Below are 21,104 nucleotides of genomic sequence, written 5' to 3' on the forward strand. Positions count from 1 at the left end.
TCCCTCCTACCCCTGGTAGCCAACAAAGAAAATTTCTTTCCATATATAAACCTTTCCTTGACTATTTACAGTAACAGACTAATACAATATTTGTCCTTCCATGATTGACTAATTTCACTCAGCATAATGTCCTCCAAGGTCATCCACATTACATGGTGTTTTTCTACATTATTCTTTATGGTTGCATAGTATTCCATTGTGTGTATGTACCATAGTTTGCTTATCCATTCTTCTATTGATGGGCACCTAGGTTGTTTCCATCATTTTGGTATTATAAATAGGGCTGCAGTGAACATGAGTGTGCACAGATCTGTTCTTGTCCTGGCTCTCACTTCTTTAGGATATATACCTAGTAATGGAATGGCTGAGTCAAATAGTGTTTCTAATTCCAACTTTTTAAGGAATCGCCACACTGCTTTCCACAGTGGTTGTATCATTTTGCAGTCCTACCAGCTGTGTATGAGAGTCCCAATCTCTCCACATCCTGGCCAGCATTTATTTTCTGTCTTATTGAACTTTGCTACTAGTGCTGGAACAAGATGGTATCTCATTGTTGTTTTGATTTACATCTCTCTAAAGGCTAATGGGGAGCTCTGGTAGCATAGTGCCTAAAGCACTTGACTGCTAACCAGAAGGCTGCCAGTTCAAACCCACCAGCCACTCCTCGGAAGGAAGACTGGACAATCCACTTCCATAGAGGTACAGCCTTGGAAACCCAAGGAGGGGTTGTTATGAGTCGGAGTCAACTCAACGGCCTTGAGTTTGTTTTTTTAATGGCTAATGATGGGTAACATTTCTTCATATGTTTGTTGGCTGCCTTAGTATTCTCTTTGGTGAAGTGTCTATTGATATCTTCAGCCCATTTTTTAATTAGATTTTTTGTCTTTCTGTTGTTGAGGTGTTGGAGTTTTCTATAAATTTTAGAGATATGTCCCTTATCAGATATGTCATTGACAAATATTCTTTCCCATTCTGTAGGTTCTCTTTTTACTCTTCTGGATACATTTTTGGAAGCACATAAAAATTTAATTTTTCGAAGGTGCCATTCATCTACTTTATCTTCTGGTGTTTGTGCTTTTTGGGTTATACTTGTTGTCTATTTATGCCATATTTTAGAGGATGTAAATTTACTCCTATTTTTTTCTTGAGGAACTTTTGTGGTTTTATAGTTCACTTAATTTAACTCAGCTACGTTATTAACCTCCTCGGGCCTTGGTTTCCATACTGGAAAGTGAAGATAATACTGCTTTGCAGGGCTGTTGTGAGAATCAGTAACCTAAGTGAGCCTTTCTGCATGAATGCTAACATGCGAGTGGGGCCCAGCCAAGCCGAGGAGGACAGTGAAGTACAGTGCTTTTCAAACTGCAGGTGCAACCAGTGGATCATGAACTATAAACTGTAGGACTTCCAATACAATATTAAATAGAAGTGGTGATAGAGGGTATCCTTGTCTGGTTCCTATTCGCAAGGGAAACAGTTTCAGTCTCTCTCCATTGAAAATAATGTTGGCTGTTGGTTTTGTATATATGCCGAATTTTATTATGTTGAGGAATGTCCCTTCTATTCCTATTTTGCTCAGAGTTTGTATCAGGATTGGGTGTTGGATTTTATCAAATGTCTTTTCTCCATCAATTGATATGATCGTGTGGTTCTTTTCCTTTGCTTTATTTATGTGATGGATGACACTGATGGTTTTTCTAATATTGAACCATCCTTGTATACCTGGTATGAACCCCACTTGGTCATAATGTATTACTTTTTGGATATGTACTCTTTTTTGGATATGTTGTTGGAGTCTCTTGGCTAGGATTTTGACTATTTTTGCATCTATATTTATGAGGGATATTGGTCTGTAGTTTTCCTGTTGAGTGATGTGTTTGCCTGGTTTTGGTATCAAGGTTATGCTTGCTTCATAAAATGGATTGGGGAGGATTCCATCCTTTTCTATTTTCTGGAATAATTTAAGTAGGATTGGTGTCACTTCTTCTCTGAACATTTGGTAGAATTCTCCAGTGAAACCATCTGGGCCAGGACTTTTTTTTGTTGGTAAGTTTTTTGTGACTTGTTCAATTTCTTCTTTTGTTATGGGTCTATCCAACTTTTCCACCTCAGTCTGTGTTAGTTTTGGTAAATAATATGTTTCTAGAAATCTGTCCATTTCTTCTAGATTTTCAAATTTGTTGGAGTACAGATCTTCACAGTATCCTGCTGTTACCTTTTTTATTTTAGTTGGTTCTGTTGTAATGTCACCCAGTTTGTTTCTTATTTGTGTTATTTGTATTCTCTCCCTCTTTTCCTTTGTTAAATTTGCTTTTCCTTTGTTAAAATTGGTTTGTCAATTTTATTAATTTTTTCAAAAAACCAACTTCTAGTCTTACTGATTTTTTCTGTTTTTCTATTTTCTGTTTCATTTATTTTTCCTCGAATCTTTATTATTGCCTTTCTTCTGGTGACTGTAGGCTTTTCTTGCTGTTCTTTTTCTGTTTGTTGGAGATGTTAGTTTAAAGTGATGATTTTGGCTCTTCTTTTTTGATGTGTGCACTGATTGTTAGAAATTGGCCTCTGATGGTGAGGCCTTTTACTGTGTCCCAAAGATTTTGGTATGTTGTGTTTTCATTTGATTCGAGGGATTTTTGAATTTTAATTTTTATTTCTTCTATTACCCAGTCATTCTTAAGGAGCATGTTGTTCAGTTTCCATGCATTTGTTCTTTTTCCAATGATCTTCTATAGTTGATTTCTAATTTGATAGCATTGTGATCTGAGATGATGCTTTGCAGTATTTCAGTTTTTTTAGATTTATTAAGGCTTGCTTTGTGGCCTAACATATGGTGTATCATGGAGAATGTTCCATGTGCACTGGAAAAGAATGTATAATGTGCTGCTGTTGACATGCTCTGTAGATATCTATAAGGTCCACTTGAATGGTTTTAAAGGACTGAATTACTTGTGATTTTTGCTGAAAACTCAAGTCACACTCAACACTTCAATTCAATTCAGAAAAGAGATTTAGTCTCTTTTGTGTCAGGGACAGGTAAATGTGGTAGAAGATCTTAGAAATTATCCCTTTCCAGAACTACACGTGCTTTGTCTTTACATCTGCCTGGTTGCAGAGGTGGGAGAAAGTCTGTTGGTTGGGTGAGGTGGAAGTTCCAGAGGATTTGTCTAAAGTACAGAAAGCTTGCATCCCTTTCCCCTAAAATGACTGGGAAACAGTGTTGCATGTTTCTTGTTTTGTTGTTAGGTGTCATCAAGTTAATAATGACCCCCACGTGACAAAGTAGAAGTGCCCCATCGCCTTTCCTAGGCTGTAATCATTAAGGAAGCAGATCACCAAGTCTTTTTTCTGTGGAGCCACTGTGTGGATTTGAGCCACCAACTTTTTGGTTAGCAGCTGGGCACTTAACCATTTGTGCCATCACAGCTCTTATGTGTCTCTATACCCTGATGTAATAGAGCTGATTTGCCCAAAGCAAAATCTAGTGCTCCCTCTGAGTTGTCTGGTTTAGATGTGGCAGGCCTCCATCTGGCCAGCCAGGAGTGGATTACCAAATAAGCAAGGTAAGCACAGGCTTACTTGTGCTTACATACTAATCTCCAGTAGACAGTTTCACATGTGTTTCAAAAATGTGGTAAAACTTTATTACAGATTAGTTAAGTATCCAAAAACCAAACCCACTGCCATCAAGTCAGTTCCAACTCACAGCATCCCCCATTGGGTTTCCAAGGTAGTACATCTTTACAGAAGCAGATTGCCCCACCTTTCTTCTGCAGAGAGGCTGGTAGGTTTGAACCACCAACCTTTTAGTTAGTAGTCAGATGCCTTAGATACTGTGCCACCAGAGTAAACTCACGTTTACCTTGCTTAGTGGGTACTCAATCCCTGTCAGAGATTTTAAATTTAAAAAGAGGCTTTGATTCTGTGGCAAGGTGCTGTGGGGTTGAGAGAGAGATGCCAGCCATACATAAAAGCAGAATCTTTGATGTGGTGGAAAAAAATATGAAATTGTTTATTATAGATTAGAAAGTAAGCACAAGTAAGCCCATCCTGAATTTGCTTATTGAGTAATCTGATGCTGGCCCTGGTTCCTTGCTAGCTGTGATCCTGGGGCTGGGGTGACAAGCTACCATGTTTTTCTTTCTTCTAGGCTCCTCTCCTTAGTTTATGGTTCAGGATTCTCTGTCACTCTGCACCTGCAATGAGCAATTCATAATTAGGGGAGAAGGGATAACAGTGAGTACTGGGTAGGCACAGGGCCAAGAAGATGATGACTTACATGGGCAAGGGATAGTCAGGGAGTACAACTTTAAAAAATAAATACAAAATTCCTAAGAATGCATTTCTCAGTATGTGTTCACAATTTTAGGAACAAGCAAAAAATAAAAACACTTCATAAATAATTTCAGGTACTGATAATTGGCCTAAAACAAGACCAAGAAACCAAAACTGACCCACTGCCACCGAGTTGATTCCCACTCATAGATATACTATAGATCAGGGTAGAATTGCCCCATAAAGTTTCCAAGGCTGTAAATCTTCACAGAATCAGACTGCCTCATCTTCCTTCCACGGAGCAGCTGGTGGGTTCAAATCACTGACCTTTTGGTCAGTGACTGAATGTCCTAGCCACTGTACCATCCATCAGAGCTCCTTTAAAACAGGACAGGTAGCTGGAATAGATGCCTCCTTTTTGTTTATGTCATGAAGTGGTTAAATATGCTCCCAAAGAGAACACCAGAGTGAGAGTATATTCAAGGACTGGCTTACTTATCTGAAAGGTTCTGGAAAAATGGATTTCAAAACTTTTTTGGATGGCTTCTTTACAACTCTGCTTTCCTATTGGAGCCAAGAAAATGTTTTCAGTCGAAGAGTACTTCCATTCAAATTCAATATTTATGATAGCACCCCAAGGGTTGGCAGAGATCAACAGTGTAATCTTTATCATGATTCAACAGATAAATATTTATTTATTTAATAGATTTTTTTTTTTTTTTTATTACTCGGCGTCAAATACTTTTTAAAGCACTTCATCCCTCTCTTTTGCTATTTCTGTTCCTTGAGTTTTCTTCAGTGGAATGAAACAGTTAACCAGAGCAGGCTCTCTTTCAGACTTCTTTTTATTACCTGAGTTTCTTTCCCCCTTTTTTTTTCTTTTTGAGAACAAAACTCAAAGAGAAAGAGATGAGTATGCTGTTACTAGTAAAGAAATACAATTGGATTCCAGCCTAATGCTGCCCGCCCTTTGTTTCTGCACACTGAAGTCTTCATTAAAGCCCATGGAGCTGCTCCCTGGAGCTGGTGACCTTTTTGTATCTAAAGAAGACTTTACACTGGACGTAAATTCTTTTCCCTTTGTGGGAGAACAATGTTCTTTTCTTCTGAAAATGGATGATGATCAGTTCATTCAGAGGCTACAGGATTAAAAAAAAAAGAAGAAGAAGAAGGAAACTAAGATTTAAAGTGACTTCTGGTGATTCCCTCACTTGTGAAACAGGGAGATGAACCACACAGTTAATAAAGAGCCTCAGGATTTGGCAATCAAATTGTGGCACTTAACCAGAGGAGAGTAGTAGTAGCTACTTTTGAGGTTATGTTTTAGTAGAGGGAAGTTTTCTGATTTGTGATCTTCTCAAAATTGGGATAAAGTGTTTTTGCTTTATCTTGCTAACTTGTAACCACTTGTACAGTTTTTTGTCTTGCTCCCAGGTCGATTTAGTGTCTGGAGGTTAGTGGGTAGGATTTCTTTCTGAGATAATGAAAGGCTTGTCTTCCAGGAGTGTCCACAAAAGGTCTAGTAAGACTGTAGTTTTCAGTCTTGCAGTTGTGTTGAGGGATTATCAATTTACTACACTAAATGCTTTGATTCAAGTGACCATTTTTGGGTCACACACCTAATATGAACTTGTGTTATGTTAGTAACAAAAGAAAGAATTACTACTGAATATGGTACAAAGAATTTTTTAAAAGTATAAACTTAAAACCACGATGAAAAATAGGTTTGACACTAAGGCTCCATTTAAAATATTGCATTGAACAAAAGCATTTGTTTCCCTAACTATACCACGCCAGGTAAGTGGAGGTTAAAATAGAACTCTTATTAAATGAGGTTTAAATGTGTGCCTTCAGAAGAAAATATACTTCAGCTAATAAATTTCCTATCTATTTACATGAAGGTTGTATTATTCTACCATAAATCTCTACACTGAAATGTTCTGCATGCAAACATTTTTACAACACTTATTTATAAGATTAGTTTATTAACTTCATTGTGTGGAGATGGATACTTTAAATAATAATATCTATCAGAAATGATAATTAATTTGACCCTTATCTGTGCTTGCAGTATGTGTCTACTGTGAGCACTTTTATTACCTTTTGAAGATAATATAATGGCTTCCTGTTTCGCAAGTGAGTGAAAGTAGTGAGTAGAAACCAAAATGAACACCATGTGTAAAGCACACTGGCCTATTCAAACAGATATTGTTAACAAATTGCCTGCTGGTTTTAAAGAATACAGCTTCAGTCAGCTAATATTTTATTAAATCATTCTCCTTATTCAACAAGTTTTGATTGAAATTTTACTCATTATGAAATACAGATTTGGCAGGGGTCATAACAAAGGAAAATATTCTTCTTTAACTATTTCCCTCTATCTAATACTGCTAAATAAACATGAGTAATTGCCTAATATTTCCTTTAAGATTGACCCTTGGGGGCCCTTATTACAAGGGAAAATGCTTATAATTTAAATTTGTCTTCTGATCATCAGCAGTGATTTGCAGTGATTGATGATAATTACCAAAACTTCCTAAAGGCAGAATATTTGAGGTCACTGTTTGAATCACAGCACAAAGGAACTGCAGGCAGTTTTCAGGGGCTCAGAAATAAGCAACCCAGGTTCTGCAAAGAATACTATTTGAGTTCCTCAGTCTTTGGGGGTACTTACCCATTTCAGGGAGTTTTCAAAAGAGTAGAAGGTAAGAGAGAGGTAACAGACAGGGGGCCTGATTTATGAAATAGGTGATTGGGCTAAAAAGTTATTTCTGTGCCTGTGTTTTGAACCATCAAAATCATTATTTTCCTATGTTCTAATACTGTGAAGCTTTTCATCACTTAACAAAGGAAGAAAAATCTCTCTTTAAAAAGTGAAATAATTTTTCATAATCAGTTAACACCTCTCTAGTATGTATTTAAGGAACTCTGGTTGTGCAGTGCCTAAGGCATTTGACTGGTAACCAGAAGGTTGGTGGTTCAAACCCACCAACCACTCTGTAGAAGAAAGATGGAACAATCTACTGCCATAAAGAGTTACCACCTTTGAAGCCCAATAGGGGTCACTATGAGTCAAAATTGACTCGATGGCAGTGAGTTTGGTTTTTTGAGCACATACTTTGAAAACCCAAGTGGATACTTTCTCAAACCCTAGACCTGTTATCAGATATAATTTTGCTCTAAGATAGAAATCTGAAAGGGAAGAGAAGTTCAGTTAATGTAAGCTGTGATGAATGAGGAAATGGTCTACCATTAATAATAGCACCACCTCTCAATTCTCCAAACTAAAAGCTTATTCCTTTACCTGCCCTCTTTCAACCCCTTTACTTCTTCAAACATGAGTCCTAACAGAGTCTCTCAGTTTGGCCTATGAATGGAGTACTGCCATAGGTTAGAGCCCTTGTATGGAAGTGGGAGGAGCTTCATATGAGTGAAGAATGATGGGTGCCAGTGGTTCCTTCTGTAGCCACATTGTTTCTGTAAACCTGGTGTACCAACTAAAAAAAAAAGACCAAACTCACTGCCATTGAGTCTGTTCGACTCATAGAGATCCCTCCTTGGGTTTCCAAGGCAGTATTTCTACAGAAGTAGATTCCCCAATCTTCCTTCTGACGAGTGGCTGATGGGTGTGGACTGCCAGCCTTCTGGTTAGCAGTCAAATGGAGGAGAAATTACCTAGCTTGTTGGACTTAAAGTTGATAATTAATTACAAAGAGTAAGATCAGTGTTTAAAAGAAAAATCTAAACTAACTAGAATTATGGTTATTCCTTTGAGAAGAAATTTTCAACCATTGTTTAGTCTGTTTAGTCTCTGATCTTAAGTTCAGTAGTTTAGTCTTTAACCTTAAATTTGACTCTCAGGATTTTTCAGTTCAATTCAGTAATCATTCTAAAACATCCTTTGACCAGGAATTTTTCAGTGCTTCCAAGGCACTTTATACAACCTTGTGCAAATGAAGTGCCTATTTTAGTGTCTTTAATTTTAGGATTTTGTGTTCCAAACCCACTGTCATCAAGTTAATTCCAACTCATAGAGACCCTATAGATCTGCCCCATAGGGTTCCAAGGCTGTAAATCTTTATGGAAGCAGACTGTCTCATGTTTCTCCCGTTGAGTGGCTGGTTCAAACTGTTGACCTTTTGGTTAGCAGCTAAATGCTTTTTAACCACTGCTCCACCAGAACTCCTTAGAGTTTGATTAGAGATATGTATTTTTTGGTGACAAATCATCTGTTTTCTACATCCATTTCTCCCTCACCAATCTTTTAACTTACTGTCATTCTTCTTCATGGCTAGAGAAAAGAGAACCAAAAACCAAACTAAACTCACTGTCGTGGAGTTGATTGCTGTGGAGTCATAGTAGCCCCTCCTTGGGTTTCCAAGGCTCTATCTCTACAGAAGTAGATTGCCCAGTCTTTCTTCCAAGGAGTGGCTGGCTGGTGGGTTTGAACTGCCAACCTTCTGGTTAGCAGTCAGATACCTTAGGCACTACCCGCCCCCCCAGAGCTCCTAGAGAAAAGACAAGTCTAGTCTTAATCTTTCTTCTCAAGCTTTCCAAGTCCATCCAAATCCAGGCAATATTGAAGGCTAACAATTCCTTTGAATTCTCTGTTACCTGTGGAAGAGTCAGATCTCTTGTTCATGTCTGTACACTCCATTGTGCTATCACCTTTATTGAAAGTAGACACTTGGGCTCTTTTCTCCTGCCTCTATCCTTGTGGCCTGGCTTAGTGGAACCTTCCAGAAGAAGGTATTTACAGGACATACATAAGATTATTTCTTGGGTCCCGGAAAGAGGCATGTATTTCAAGTGTAATTTAATGGTCAGTTCTTGCTGAAGCAGATGAATAGGATGAGCCACTGAAATTAAAATAATCTTTATTGACACTCTTCACAATTGGTTTCAGGTTATGCTGCACTTGTGCTTAATAACAAGGTTCTGTGAGGCACGTACCCCTTGATGCACAGAGAAGATAATGTGGGTGAAAAATCAGAGGCAGTCTCTTCATGAATAGAGGTGCCACCAACTCCATTTGTTCACCTCCTCTTAAGACAAAAGAATGTTGTTGTTGTTATGTGCCATCGAGTTGGCCCAGACTCATAGCAACCCCTCCTTGGGTTTCCAAGGTAGTATCACTACAGAAGTAGATTGCCCAACCTTCCTTCCAAGGAGTGGCTGGTGGGTTTGAACCGCCAGCATCCTGGTTAGCAGTCAAGTGCCTTAGGCACTATGCTACCAGAGCTCCCTTAAGACAAAGAATAAGATGTCCCATTTGCACATGTGGAGAGACTCCCAATCTTGGAAAGCAGTTTTACCAAGAGAGAAAATATCCTAATTTATTCTTCAGTGTTAGAGAGTAGGATTGCTCCACAGGACTTTCTTGGCCATATCTTCATGGAATCAGATCACCAGGCTTTCCTTTTGTGGTGCCACTGGGTGGGTTCAAACCACGAACTCTGGGTTAGTAGTTGAGAGCAAACTCTTTGTGCCACCCAGGGATTCTTTCAGTGCAAACGTGAACATATTCAACAGTTTATCTCTGAGATACAATTTCCAGCTAATCCTGCTATTGGTATTTTCCAGCATTCCACAAAGATTGACAATTAATTTCTATAGTTCCCTTGAAGTAAAGTTCCTCACATAATTATGTGTTCGTTTTTCCTGTTTAAGCAGATGGTACCAGGAAGGCATTTTTAAAAATCAAACCTTCCTTTTTTCTTCTTCCATGTTTTCTTTAGGTGGCATAATTTAACAGCATCTTTTGTTAGTGTTCAATCGTCTGGAAGATATTTTGAAGCAGACTTTGTCCTGTGGAAAATTAATCTAGAAACTGTTTTTTAAACAAGCATTTGCAACCTTTTAACTAATGATTATAGTTAAATTTTGGTTTTTGTATTCTAATTCTATTCTGAAAGATAGCATTGGAGGGGAAAATGGAAAAGAAGCCATGGTAATAACATGAACTATTTTGGGACATTTAGGAGCCTGTTTTATTCACTGGGACAATGAGAAAAAATCTGGATCCATTTAATGAACACACGGATGAAGAACTGTGGAATGCTTTAAAAGAGGTACTTTATAAAATGTAATTAACTTGTTAGTATCAGTATACGTGTACATACATTTACAACATTGTAGGTAATTAAGAGGCATTTATTGGTTTAACTAATTTTTGTTCATCACCCAGCAGAACATTGAATACATGAATGCACTTAAAATGTACATATTGATGGTGACGAAAACTAGCCAAAAAATGCCTCATGTTTTCACTTTTGCTTTCTTCCTTGAATTCAGAGCAACTAGATACATTATCTTGTCATCAATAGATATATATAGCTCACATATATATATTGTTGTTGTTTTGTTGTTATGTGCCATCAAGTCAAACCCGACTCATAGCGACCCCTCCTTGGGTTTCCGAGGCAGTATCACTACGGAAGTAGGATTGCCCAACCTTCCTTCCGAGGAGTGGCTGGTGGGTTTGAACCACCAGCCGTCTGGTTAGCAGGCAAGTGTCTTAGCCACTATGCTATATATATATGTATGTATGTATGCATGCATGTATATGCTAAGAATTATATTTATGGGTTGAGATTCTACCAGTGACTAAGTTACCCCACAGAATTCCTTTTACTGCTCTGTTCTTAGGGAACATCTCTTAAGTGGAAACTGTAATTGTTTTTCATTACTACCCAGAAGATTAGTGAGGTTGTTCTTATAAAACACTTTGAGGTTTTATAAGAAAGTATTTATAAATGTAAATTATATCATTAATATATAGTCACGTTTATTGGCAAACATGGTTTTTAATGCTCCAGAGTGAACGCAGGTAACAGAACCTTAGAATTTTTGCTGAGCTTTGGTACAGATAGATGTTTCTAGAAGATTTTCTTTTACTTGTGTGGTGGTTCCCTTTAGACTGCTTCTTTAAATTTCCTCACCCTCTCATGGAAAGGATTTTGACTGTTAAAGTGCTATTGGTTTGCATATTTTAACACCTAATTATTTTGTATATTTGTCCTGGTTCTGCAAATTAATTCTAAGCCACTTAATGGCAGAAACCATATCTTAGACTCCTAATCCCTGCTAGGACTTAGCTTAGTGTTTTGAGTTTTGTAAGCACTGAATAAATATGTATTGAACATCTGATTGATCTCTTCATTTCGCAGAAGTGCAGCTTATATTCCTTTTTTTTTTTTTTTTTGGAAAAAATTCACAAATCTCAGGAATCAATTCCACACCATAGTTATTGTTGCTTTCAAGACATGCAATTGTCAGTTAGTGCCACCCTTCCAAGGATAGTGCTGAAGTCTTTCATGTATAGATGATCTTCAACTGTGAGTGCACAGAATTGGAGACCAGACAATTTCCTGCAAGTAATTCTTATTTCCTGGAGGTGTGTCAGGGTTTAGTCTTTACACCTCCACCCTGATCTCCAGCAACTGTGGAGATTTTATTTTCCTAAATTGGGTTGACTACTTCACCTTCTTCTGCTTAGAAAATGACTATGAGTCTTTTCTATAGTGAAATTCTAGGGGAAAGGGGTTAGCCATCACGTGTAAAGGAAGATTAGGTGATCCACTGCTCTTGAGCTCACAGGGTAGATTGAATAGGAAAATTGTGACACACCTTAAAAAAACAGGAATGACTGGTAATTATTTTTTCTGTTTGTTTCAGAGCTTGATATTTCTCTTCATGATCTAGAAACACATTGTTCTTTAGTCAGTGAAGAAGTAAGAACATGTTAATTGGGAGACAATCCTATCAATAACTGTTTTAGAACTTGTCTGTAAAATTTAGTAGCTTCACAGAATTCTAAAAATATTGAGGTGGTAGAGTATTAGGTAATAATAAAATCTACTTATATTTAAACAATATTTGGAAGTTTCTTTAAAATGAAAATAAAATATGAGTAATTTACGAGGACAACTACAAAATGTGTGGTTTCTCAGTGTTGCTTACAAAATTAACCTCTTTCCTTTGATGATACCTCCTAGAGTGGGAAATTACTGAGTCATTGTATTCATCTAAGAATTATTTCCTTAGCATATTACAGTCACGTGCCACATATCCATTCAAGCAATGTTTGACCACATGTATGTCTGTGACTCCATAAGATTATAATAGAGTTCAGAAATCCTCATCGGAAGATTGAACCTAGTGAACACAACAGCTTCCCACACCAAAATATTAACAGTGTTTATTTGGGGGTGATAAGTAATGAGTAATTTTCTTTTTTTTTTCTTTTTGACTTCTCTGAATTTTCTAAATTTTCTCTAGTACACTTACTTGCTTTTGTAATCTGGATGCAGAAAAAGGACTGAGCTCTCCTAGCAGATGAAACCTGTGGTCATTTCATAGTAATAATTAGAGTTTCATGATGACAAATTTATGGGGGTTTGAATGATTCTGATAGGTCAGAGATTCTTGATCTGGACCTTAGAATATCAGGGTCTTCTCTGGTAGCGTAGTGCCTAAGGCATTTGACTGCTAACCAGAAGGCTGGCGGTTCAAACCCACCAGCCACTCCTCAGAAGGAAGACAGGGCAATCTACTTCCGTAGAGATACTGCCTCGAAAACCCAAGGAGGGGTTGCTATGAGTTGGAACTGACTCAACGGCAGTAAGTTTAGTTTTTTGGGTTTTTTTTTGGTTCTCATTGTGAAGTCAGAACTCACCTGGTAAATATCTTGGAATTGTGTGCACAATGCTATGTGCCTGTGTTTATCTAGGGAGAAGTCATACAAAGGACTCAGCACCTGACCCCAGTGCCATTCAAGTTCCTTCATATTTCTCTGTTATGTCAGTCCACCTGCCATCTCCATGGTGTTTTTCCTCCCATGGTATCCCTAAACCAGAGCAGTGTAACCCTTCCTGCTCTTATATTAGGCCTGCTGTCCTTGGCAGCTTCTTCAAGGTAGACGAGAACTCTAGCCAGTTGATTTACAAATGATGTTAAATTAGAAATGGAAGTCCAACTCAGAGAGTTGGCTTGAGATTCATTAAAAGAACTGTTTTGCCTTGCCCTCTGTAACAAGTCCAAATAAAAAGAGATCATGTTTATCTTTAAAAGTCCTCCTTTTTCCACCTCTACCATTTCCTCTTAAAGGTAGTACCAGAGATGGGAAAGTCTTCATCTTGGTTATTTTTTAAAATATGCTGAAAATTTACTATACATGCTAAAAAAGAGTTGGCTGTAAGCTGAAGAAACATCACTAGGAATTAGTGCCAGTTTGTATACCTATGAAGCAAAAGTAGCTCTGTAAAGTAACACAGGTGATGACTGAAGGTGAAACAGCATATCAGAAAAACGTCAAAAGATTACAGTAGATAAAATTCTGAAACTGAATCATCAGTGTGTTGATTTTGTTTAAAAAAAAAAAAACTTTAATACTGGAATATATAATTAAGAGTATGGTATGCCATGTCAGATCTGTGAAGAAATCATCCAATTATTTGCAACACTGATAGTATCTCTATTAGAGGACAAAGATGTCTCGTTATACAGGAAACCAAGATACAGAAATGAACATCAGCCATGTATACATCAGAAAATATTTTAGTCACAACATACCATATATGCAGGTCTCTTAGGCCACATATTTGAATAAATGAGTTCCACTTTACTTCATTTATGCTAGCTTTGTTCTAATAAAAGCTCTCCTCCATCTGTTGATTGGAGAGCTCTGGTAGCATAGTGCCTAAGGCAGTTGGCTGCTAACCAGAAGGCTGGTGGTTCAAACCCACCAACCCACTCCTCGGAAGGAAGATGGGGCAATCTACTTCCGTAGTGATACTGCCTCGAAAACCCAAGGAGGGGTCGCTATGTGTCGGGACCCACTCAACGGCACATAATGACAACAACAAACATCTGTTGATTGCTGTTGCTTGCATTTCAGTGTCTCTTCTTTTCCAGCTCATGTCAGCCTTTTTTTCCTAAGAGTAAAGGAGGTCCACTAAGTGTGGCAACGGAATCAAACACTCATGTTAATCTCTTGTGTGGGGTGCTAACACCTAGCCAATACAGTACCTATAGTAGGTTACCTAAAATGTGTATGATGGTACAAGTGGTGTGTCTTACAAGTTCAGGTTATTATTTTCTGTTTTGCTATAGTTTATTATGTTTCCCAAGCTTAAAAATAATCTGAAATACTTTATACTGGAGGTGCATAGTTTTGAATAATTTTATTTGATTAATTTTCCTTAAATCGTAAAGTTTTTAAAAATATTTTCACATTTTAAAGTGTAGTATTGTGAAATCACAGGGCCAAATGATTTTTATAAGGGATGTATTTCTTTGATAATGACATTTAATACAAAAAGTGATACTGGTATATCTAATTTTATTGTGCTTCACTTTATTGCACTTCACAGATAGTGCATTTTTAACAAATAAAGGTTTACGGCAATCCCGTGTCAAGCAAGTCTGTCAGTGCCATTTTTTCCATAGACGTGCTCACTTCATGTCTCTGTGTGACATTTTAGTAATTTCCAAAATACTTCATACATTTTCATAATGCTATTGCACACTTAATAGACTAGAATAGAGTATAAACCTAACTTTTATATGCACTGGGCTACCAAAAATTATGTGACTCACTTTATTGCAATATTCACTTTATTGTGGTGGTCTGGAACTGAACCCACAATATCTCTGAGGTATGCCTATACACCAGCCACTCCTCGGAAGGAAGATGGGACAATCTACTTCCATAGTGATGCTGCCTCGGAAACCCAAGGAGGGGTCACTATGAGTCGGGTCCGACTCAACAGCATATAACAACAACATGCCTATATTTCATGTAAATTATATATTGATTTATTTCCAAATTTATAGGAGCAGACATCTCACAAATTGAGATGCACTTGTGGCTTCATCCATGTGTTCAGATATTTATGAGGTTTTTACATACTTATTATTCTAGGTGCTGCAACTATAGCTGTCTGCACAAGAGACCAAGTCCCTACCATCTTGGCGTTTACAATCTAGTCGCAAGATAGAGATTAAGCAAATAATTATGTAATATAATGTCAGTTATTGATAAATGCAATAAAGAAAAGTAAATTAGATCATGAACAAAGGCTAGCTATAGCATTATTAATAACAGGCAATATCTGTTGATCTCTTAACGTTGTATTAGGCATCATTCTAAGTTGTTTATGCATTTAAAAAAAAGAAAAAAAGTTGCTGTCGAATCAATTCTGACTCATAGCGACCCTTTAGGACAGAGTGGAACTGTCCCAGAGGGTTTCCAAGGTTTGATCTGTATGGAAGCAGATCACCAGGTCTTTTCTCCCACTGAGCCACTGGTAGGTTCGAACCGCCAGCCTTTTATTTGGCAGCTGAGCCCTTAACCACTGCATCACCAGGGCTTCTTTCTTTATGTGTGCTGACTTATTTTATACTCCCAGCATCAGGGGGTAGACACCTTTATCGTTCTATTCTCAATTACAGGTTTGGAAGCTGAGCTAGAGTAAGTTCATGAACTTTCAATTTGGCAGAACTGGGTAGGACTCAACCCCAAGCTGTCTAGCTTCAAGGATCCAACCTTTTATTTGAAATTTTGAAAATTTCAAATCATGGAAAAGTTGGAGGAAAAGTATGATAGCCCAAACTCTGACAACTTATGCTCTGCGTATGCAAATATTACCAAAGTCAATTCAAAAGGAAAACCTGAGAGAAGTCTTGCCACCGTTACATGTTTTATCTCAGTCCCCATCACCTGGGGTTTAGCTCTGCGAATATGTTTCATAGACAGAATTCAGAAGACGTCCTCTTCCTTGTAATGGGGGACTTGACACAGATGGATCTTTCGTTTCATAATTTCTGGTGCAGGAATTTGTCCGGCAATCCTAATCTTACCCTTGGGATTTTGTATAACTTTCATGCTAGTGCTAAATACCAATACCACATTTAATCCTAACTTAGAATTCCCATTTTTTAGTGCTGGACTTCTCTGACGAGCCCAACTCAAGATCTCACATTCACTGAAATGCTTCATCATCTATGGCAGGCAACATTATGAAAATGTTTAGCCTTGATTTCTTCTTGTTGACATTATAATTCAGTAGGCCTGTTTTTTGGCCATTATTCATCAACCTGTTGATTTTTTTATTTGAAGTTTATAGACTCTTTGTTCTTCTGTATCTCTCAAACATAGCCTGACTTTGGCTCTTGCTCTATAAAATTTCTCCAAAACAAATACTCATCGCACTGAACCACCACCCAATTGAGTCTCAGTCATCTTTGGCAGTTAAGAAGTTTCTCTTTTTTGCTTACAACTACAATTTTATGAAGGTAGATTAATACAAACATTATTTATCCCCATAGCCTGGGGGCAATAAGGTGTTATGCTGTGCCCTATTTTTCCTAATTTTTCATTCACTGCAAAGCAGCTCCTTATGAGAATGAAGTAAATGCACTTGACTGGCCTAAGTAGTATGGGATTGAACTTTGGAAAGAACCATTCCCAAAATAGGCTCCTGTTTTGTTTTTTTTAATATATGAGGTACAGTTTGCCATTGTTTGAATTTGTATTTATTTAACTTTTCCAATTGAGTGAAACCTAAAGGAAAAGTGCCAACAAAATTGTATCTTTAGAGAACAAAACTTCCTTAACTAATTTCATTTTTAAGTTTTCCCTTTAGTGTACTAGTTCCTATGAGGAATGTACTTTGGGAAGCTTGAGTCACCCATAAAGATCCTTTTAACTTTTCTACAGAGATTGGGAGAAATACTCTCACAATTGAAAGACTTTTTTTTTTTTTTAACTCTCCAAGAGGAGGGCAGGGGTCTTAGTGAGTGTCATCTGGGAAGAAGGGGTATAGGTGATGGGGAACACTGAGTTTTTTGAAAAAAACAAGTTTATTGAGGTGTAATTTACATACTAGAAAATTTATCCACTGTGAGTGTGAAGTTCAGCATTTTTAGTAAATTTATAGAATTACACAGTCATCACCAAGCCCAGTTTTAGAGCATTTCCATCCTCCCAAAAAGTTCCCTCCTGTCCATTTACAGTGACCCTCTAGCTGTAGGCAGCCACTGTTCTCCTTTTTATCTCTACAAGTTCCTGTAGTTACCTCTTAACAAATAATTAAAAAGGAACATTTTTAACTTTTGTACATTTTACCTAGAGGCTAATTTATCATAACTGTATGTTTCCTTATGAAACAGGTAGTGCTGACATGTGATCTCATATGAATAGACTTGGGCTTTCAAATGGTGACAAGGAAACATCTTGGTTGCCATTAAGTTTGTTCTCTTAAGTCAGAATATTTCTGTCCTCAGTTGATCCTACCACCTTTCTCAGTTAACATAAATTGGGAGTAACGCTCAGAGTCTTGTAGCTGTATATGTAAGACACACTCTCAAGGGAGAGAACCTCAAAGCTCTAATGTCTAAGAGGCATGTCTCTACTTGAATAGTAGTTCATTCAGGAAATATCATTCTTCCTTCTACATCTACAGGTACAGCTTAAAGAAGCCATAGAAGATCTTCCTGGTAAAATGGATACTGAATTAGCAGAATCAGGATCAAATTTTAGCGTTGGACAGAGACAGTTGGTGTGCCTTGCCCGGGCTATCCTTAGGAAAAACCGGATATTGATTATTGATGAAGCTACAGCAAATGTGGATCCAAGGTACAGAGCTGGGGTCTTTGTGAAGGGAAACATTTAATGATGCTTAGAAATGTTACTGAGTGCTCTGTTTGCCTCCAAAGATACCTCTTGATAAAATTAATTCTAAAAAACAGAGGAAGAAACCAAAACATGTCGTTCAGCATTAATGATATTATTATGCATCCCTAAGAGAGCTGGATTCCTGCATTTGACTCCTGATGATTTCAAATTTCAGACAATTTACAAGAAAAATAATTTCCATTGTTTTATGAAAAAACAGATGAAATTTCTAAATAGGCTTTTTCCCTTAGTTTTTGTAAAAAACATATCTTTTTTAAAACCATTATTAAAATACCATATATATTTTAAAATCTTAAGTCTGCTTTTTGAATCTTCACTATACTGACCTAAATTCTACTGATGTGATTCCAGAACTGATGAGTTAATACAAAAAAAAATCCGTGAGAAGTTTGCCCACTGCACTGTGCTCACCATTGCACACAGGCTGAACACCATTATCGACAGCGACAAGATAATGGTAAGTCTTTGCCTGGGGAATTCTACTTGTGTCAGTGTGTTCTTCTTTAGTTTTTCATTTTTATTTTTGATCTCTTCCATTTTGTCTTCTCTCTATCTTAAGCTTGCACTAAAGATGAACTTCAGACAAATGTCAACAGAGAACTGTTGAAAGTCCTTGACTGGTGTTATACCTGTTGTCTGTTCATTTGAACTGAGCCCCCTTGATTTGAAAATAGCAGTTACCTCCTGTCACTGAGAAATAATAGACTTGAATTTCCTAAATATAACCAAGAAATTTACATATTTGGTGGCAAACTTTACTTTCATTCAGTATTTTAACATAATGACAAGTGCTGCTTAAGCTAACAAATGATTTATCTTTACTTGTAGAACTCAATACAAATCCCCAATAAATGAAATGTCCTTTTTCTCTTGAAAAAAGGTTTTTCCTTTCATTCCTGACAGTAACCTAAGTCCTTAACTATGCATTCAACACTTAAATAATGTATCTATTACATCACTTTGCTTTAAAAATGCAATTAAAAGTTTATTTGAATTGTCATTTTTTTTAAAGCTGGCCAACCATGAAAATATTCCAAGTCTAAGATATAGCTTATGATAAGCTTCCTACTTCAGTCATTTTAGCTATGTCACAATTATTTCAACGTTTTAGATTTCCTAATCAAAAAATTAGCCTCTCACTTAAGCTGTCAGAGGATTGTGAAGTAAGATTGCAGAACTTCTCAGTTGTTGGGACATTCTTAAGACCTGCTGTCAGAGGGTAGTGAATGAGAAGATCCATGGCAAATCATTTTCAGAAAGGGCTTAGTCAGAAAAAACAGACTATTTCAACTGAGAAGATTTAATATAGGGAATTTGTTTCATAGACTTGGAGGGCTGAAAGAACAAAAGGAAGCACTGGAGTAGTAATGCTCAGAAGCAGCTACCACCCCCTAGGATTGAGCTCTAGAACCTATGAACTCAGAGAAGAGGCACTAAAGAGTTGATGCTCAGACCCCCAAGGAGGGACACTGGGCAGCTGCTGATTGTATTGGTGAGGAACTGTGATGTGGCTGGTTCTTAATATGCTAGAAAAAGATAGAGGCCAGAGCCAAGTGCCACTGTTGGGTGATGCCCACAGGAGTAGCAGAGAATGGGAAAGGAAGACATTCACTTCTCATCTTGTCCTTCAGTCATGTTCTACTACTCCTTATTGGCAGAACCTAACATAGCCAGCTGGCCAAACATGGTTTATAGAGACCTAGCCCAGCATCCCAAATCAGAGGGCAATTTATGTGTTAGAAGTATTTTATCATCAGAAAGATGGCTTTTTACCGTTAGCTCACTTGAGACCCATTCAAAATAAAATCTTTGCTCCTAAATGTGAATATAGATTTATTTTTGTTTTCTTGGTGTTATAACATTTATGACAGCAACTTCCTTTTATTATCTAATGCTTAGAGGTATTGTCACAATGGAATAGTGGAGGGTAACAACAAGGAAAAAGAATTTGGCAGGTTTGTCACCTGGCCATTCCAAAATCTTGTCAAAATCAGCATCTGATCCTCAGACATGAACATCTGGTTTACTAGTATCACCTTGGGAACTCTGGTAGCATAGGGCCTAAGACACTTGACTGCTAACCAGGAGGCTGGCGGTTCAAACCCACCAGCTACTCCTTGGAAGGAAGGTTGGGCAATATACTTCTGCAGTGATGTTGTTGTTGTTGTGTTGTTATGTGCCGTCAAGTCAGACCTGACTCATAGCAACCCCTCCTTGGGTTTCCGAGGCAGTATCACTACGGAAGTAGATTGCCTCATCTTCCTTCCAAGGAGTGATACCGCCTTGAAAACCCAAGGAGGGGTCACTATGAGTCGAGTCTGACTCGATGGCACATAACAACAGTATCACCTTAACAATGAGCTTTATTGCCATTATCAAAATATGTCAGTTTGCTTAATGCTTTATTTATCAAGTATTGCTTGGTAAAACCCACTGCCAATGAGTCAATTCTAACTCATAGAGACCCCCACTGGGTTTCCAGGGCTATAAATCTTTACAGAAGTAGAGTGCATCATCTTCCAGTTACAGAACAGCTGGTGTGGTTGAACTGCCAACCTTCTGGTTAGCAAGTAAATGCCTTACCCACTATACCACCAGAGCTCCTTGTTGTTGTTGTTGTTGTTGTTATGTGCCGTCGAGTCGGCCCCGACTCATAGCGACCCCTCCTTGGGTTTCCGAGGCAGTATCACTACGGAAGTAGGATTGCCCAACCTTCCTTCCGAGGAGTGACTGGTGGGTTTGAACCGCCAGCCGTCTGGTTAGCAGGCAAGTGTCTTAGCCACTATGCTACCAGAGCTCCCTAGTATTGCTTAGTAAGTTTCCAGAATTACAAATTCATCTTTCTTGACCATTGTCTTTGTCCAAATCCTCAACATTGCTTACAAAGCAGTTTACAGTCCTTTCTAGTCTTATCCTACTGTGCTCTCCCTCTTTTTCAAAAAAAAAAAAAAAAAAAAGTAGTTGCCATTGAATTGATTCTGACTCATGGAGATGCTGTGTGTGTCAGAGTAGAACTGTACTCTAGGGTTTTCAGTGGCTGTGATCTTTCAGATGTAGATTGCCAGGCCTTTCTTCCTTTACATGGATTTGAACCTCCAACCTTTCAGTTAGTAACTGAGTGCTTAACTGTTTG

At 37.8% G+C, this 21,104-nt stretch overlaps 1 protein-coding gene across 1 annotated transcript in view; it reads left to right on the forward strand.

Annotated features, from left to right (window-relative positions):
- Window positions 1-21,104, forward strand: part of ABCC4 (ATP binding cassette subfamily C member 4) — a 441,806-nt gene that overhangs the window by 387,848 nt on the left and 32,854 nt on the right. Inside the window, exons 26-28 of the mRNA XM_007944012.1 lie at window positions 10,254-10,343; window positions 17,739-17,911; window positions 18,323-18,428. Coding sequence (XP_007942203.1) covers window positions 10,254-10,343; window positions 17,739-17,911; window positions 18,323-18,428 — 369 coding nt within the window. The remainder of the gene's footprint in view (window positions 1-10,253; window positions 10,344-17,738; window positions 17,912-18,322; window positions 18,429-21,104) is intronic.

The sequence above is a fragment of the Orycteropus afer genome, unplaced genomic scaffold (assembly GCF_000298275.1).
Source record: "Orycteropus afer afer isolate SDZICR_OR568_19922 unplaced genomic scaffold, OryAfe1.0 scaffold00117, whole genome shotgun sequence".
NCBI classification, from domain to species: Eukaryota; Metazoa; Chordata; class Mammalia; order Tubulidentata; family Orycteropodidae; genus Orycteropus; species Orycteropus afer.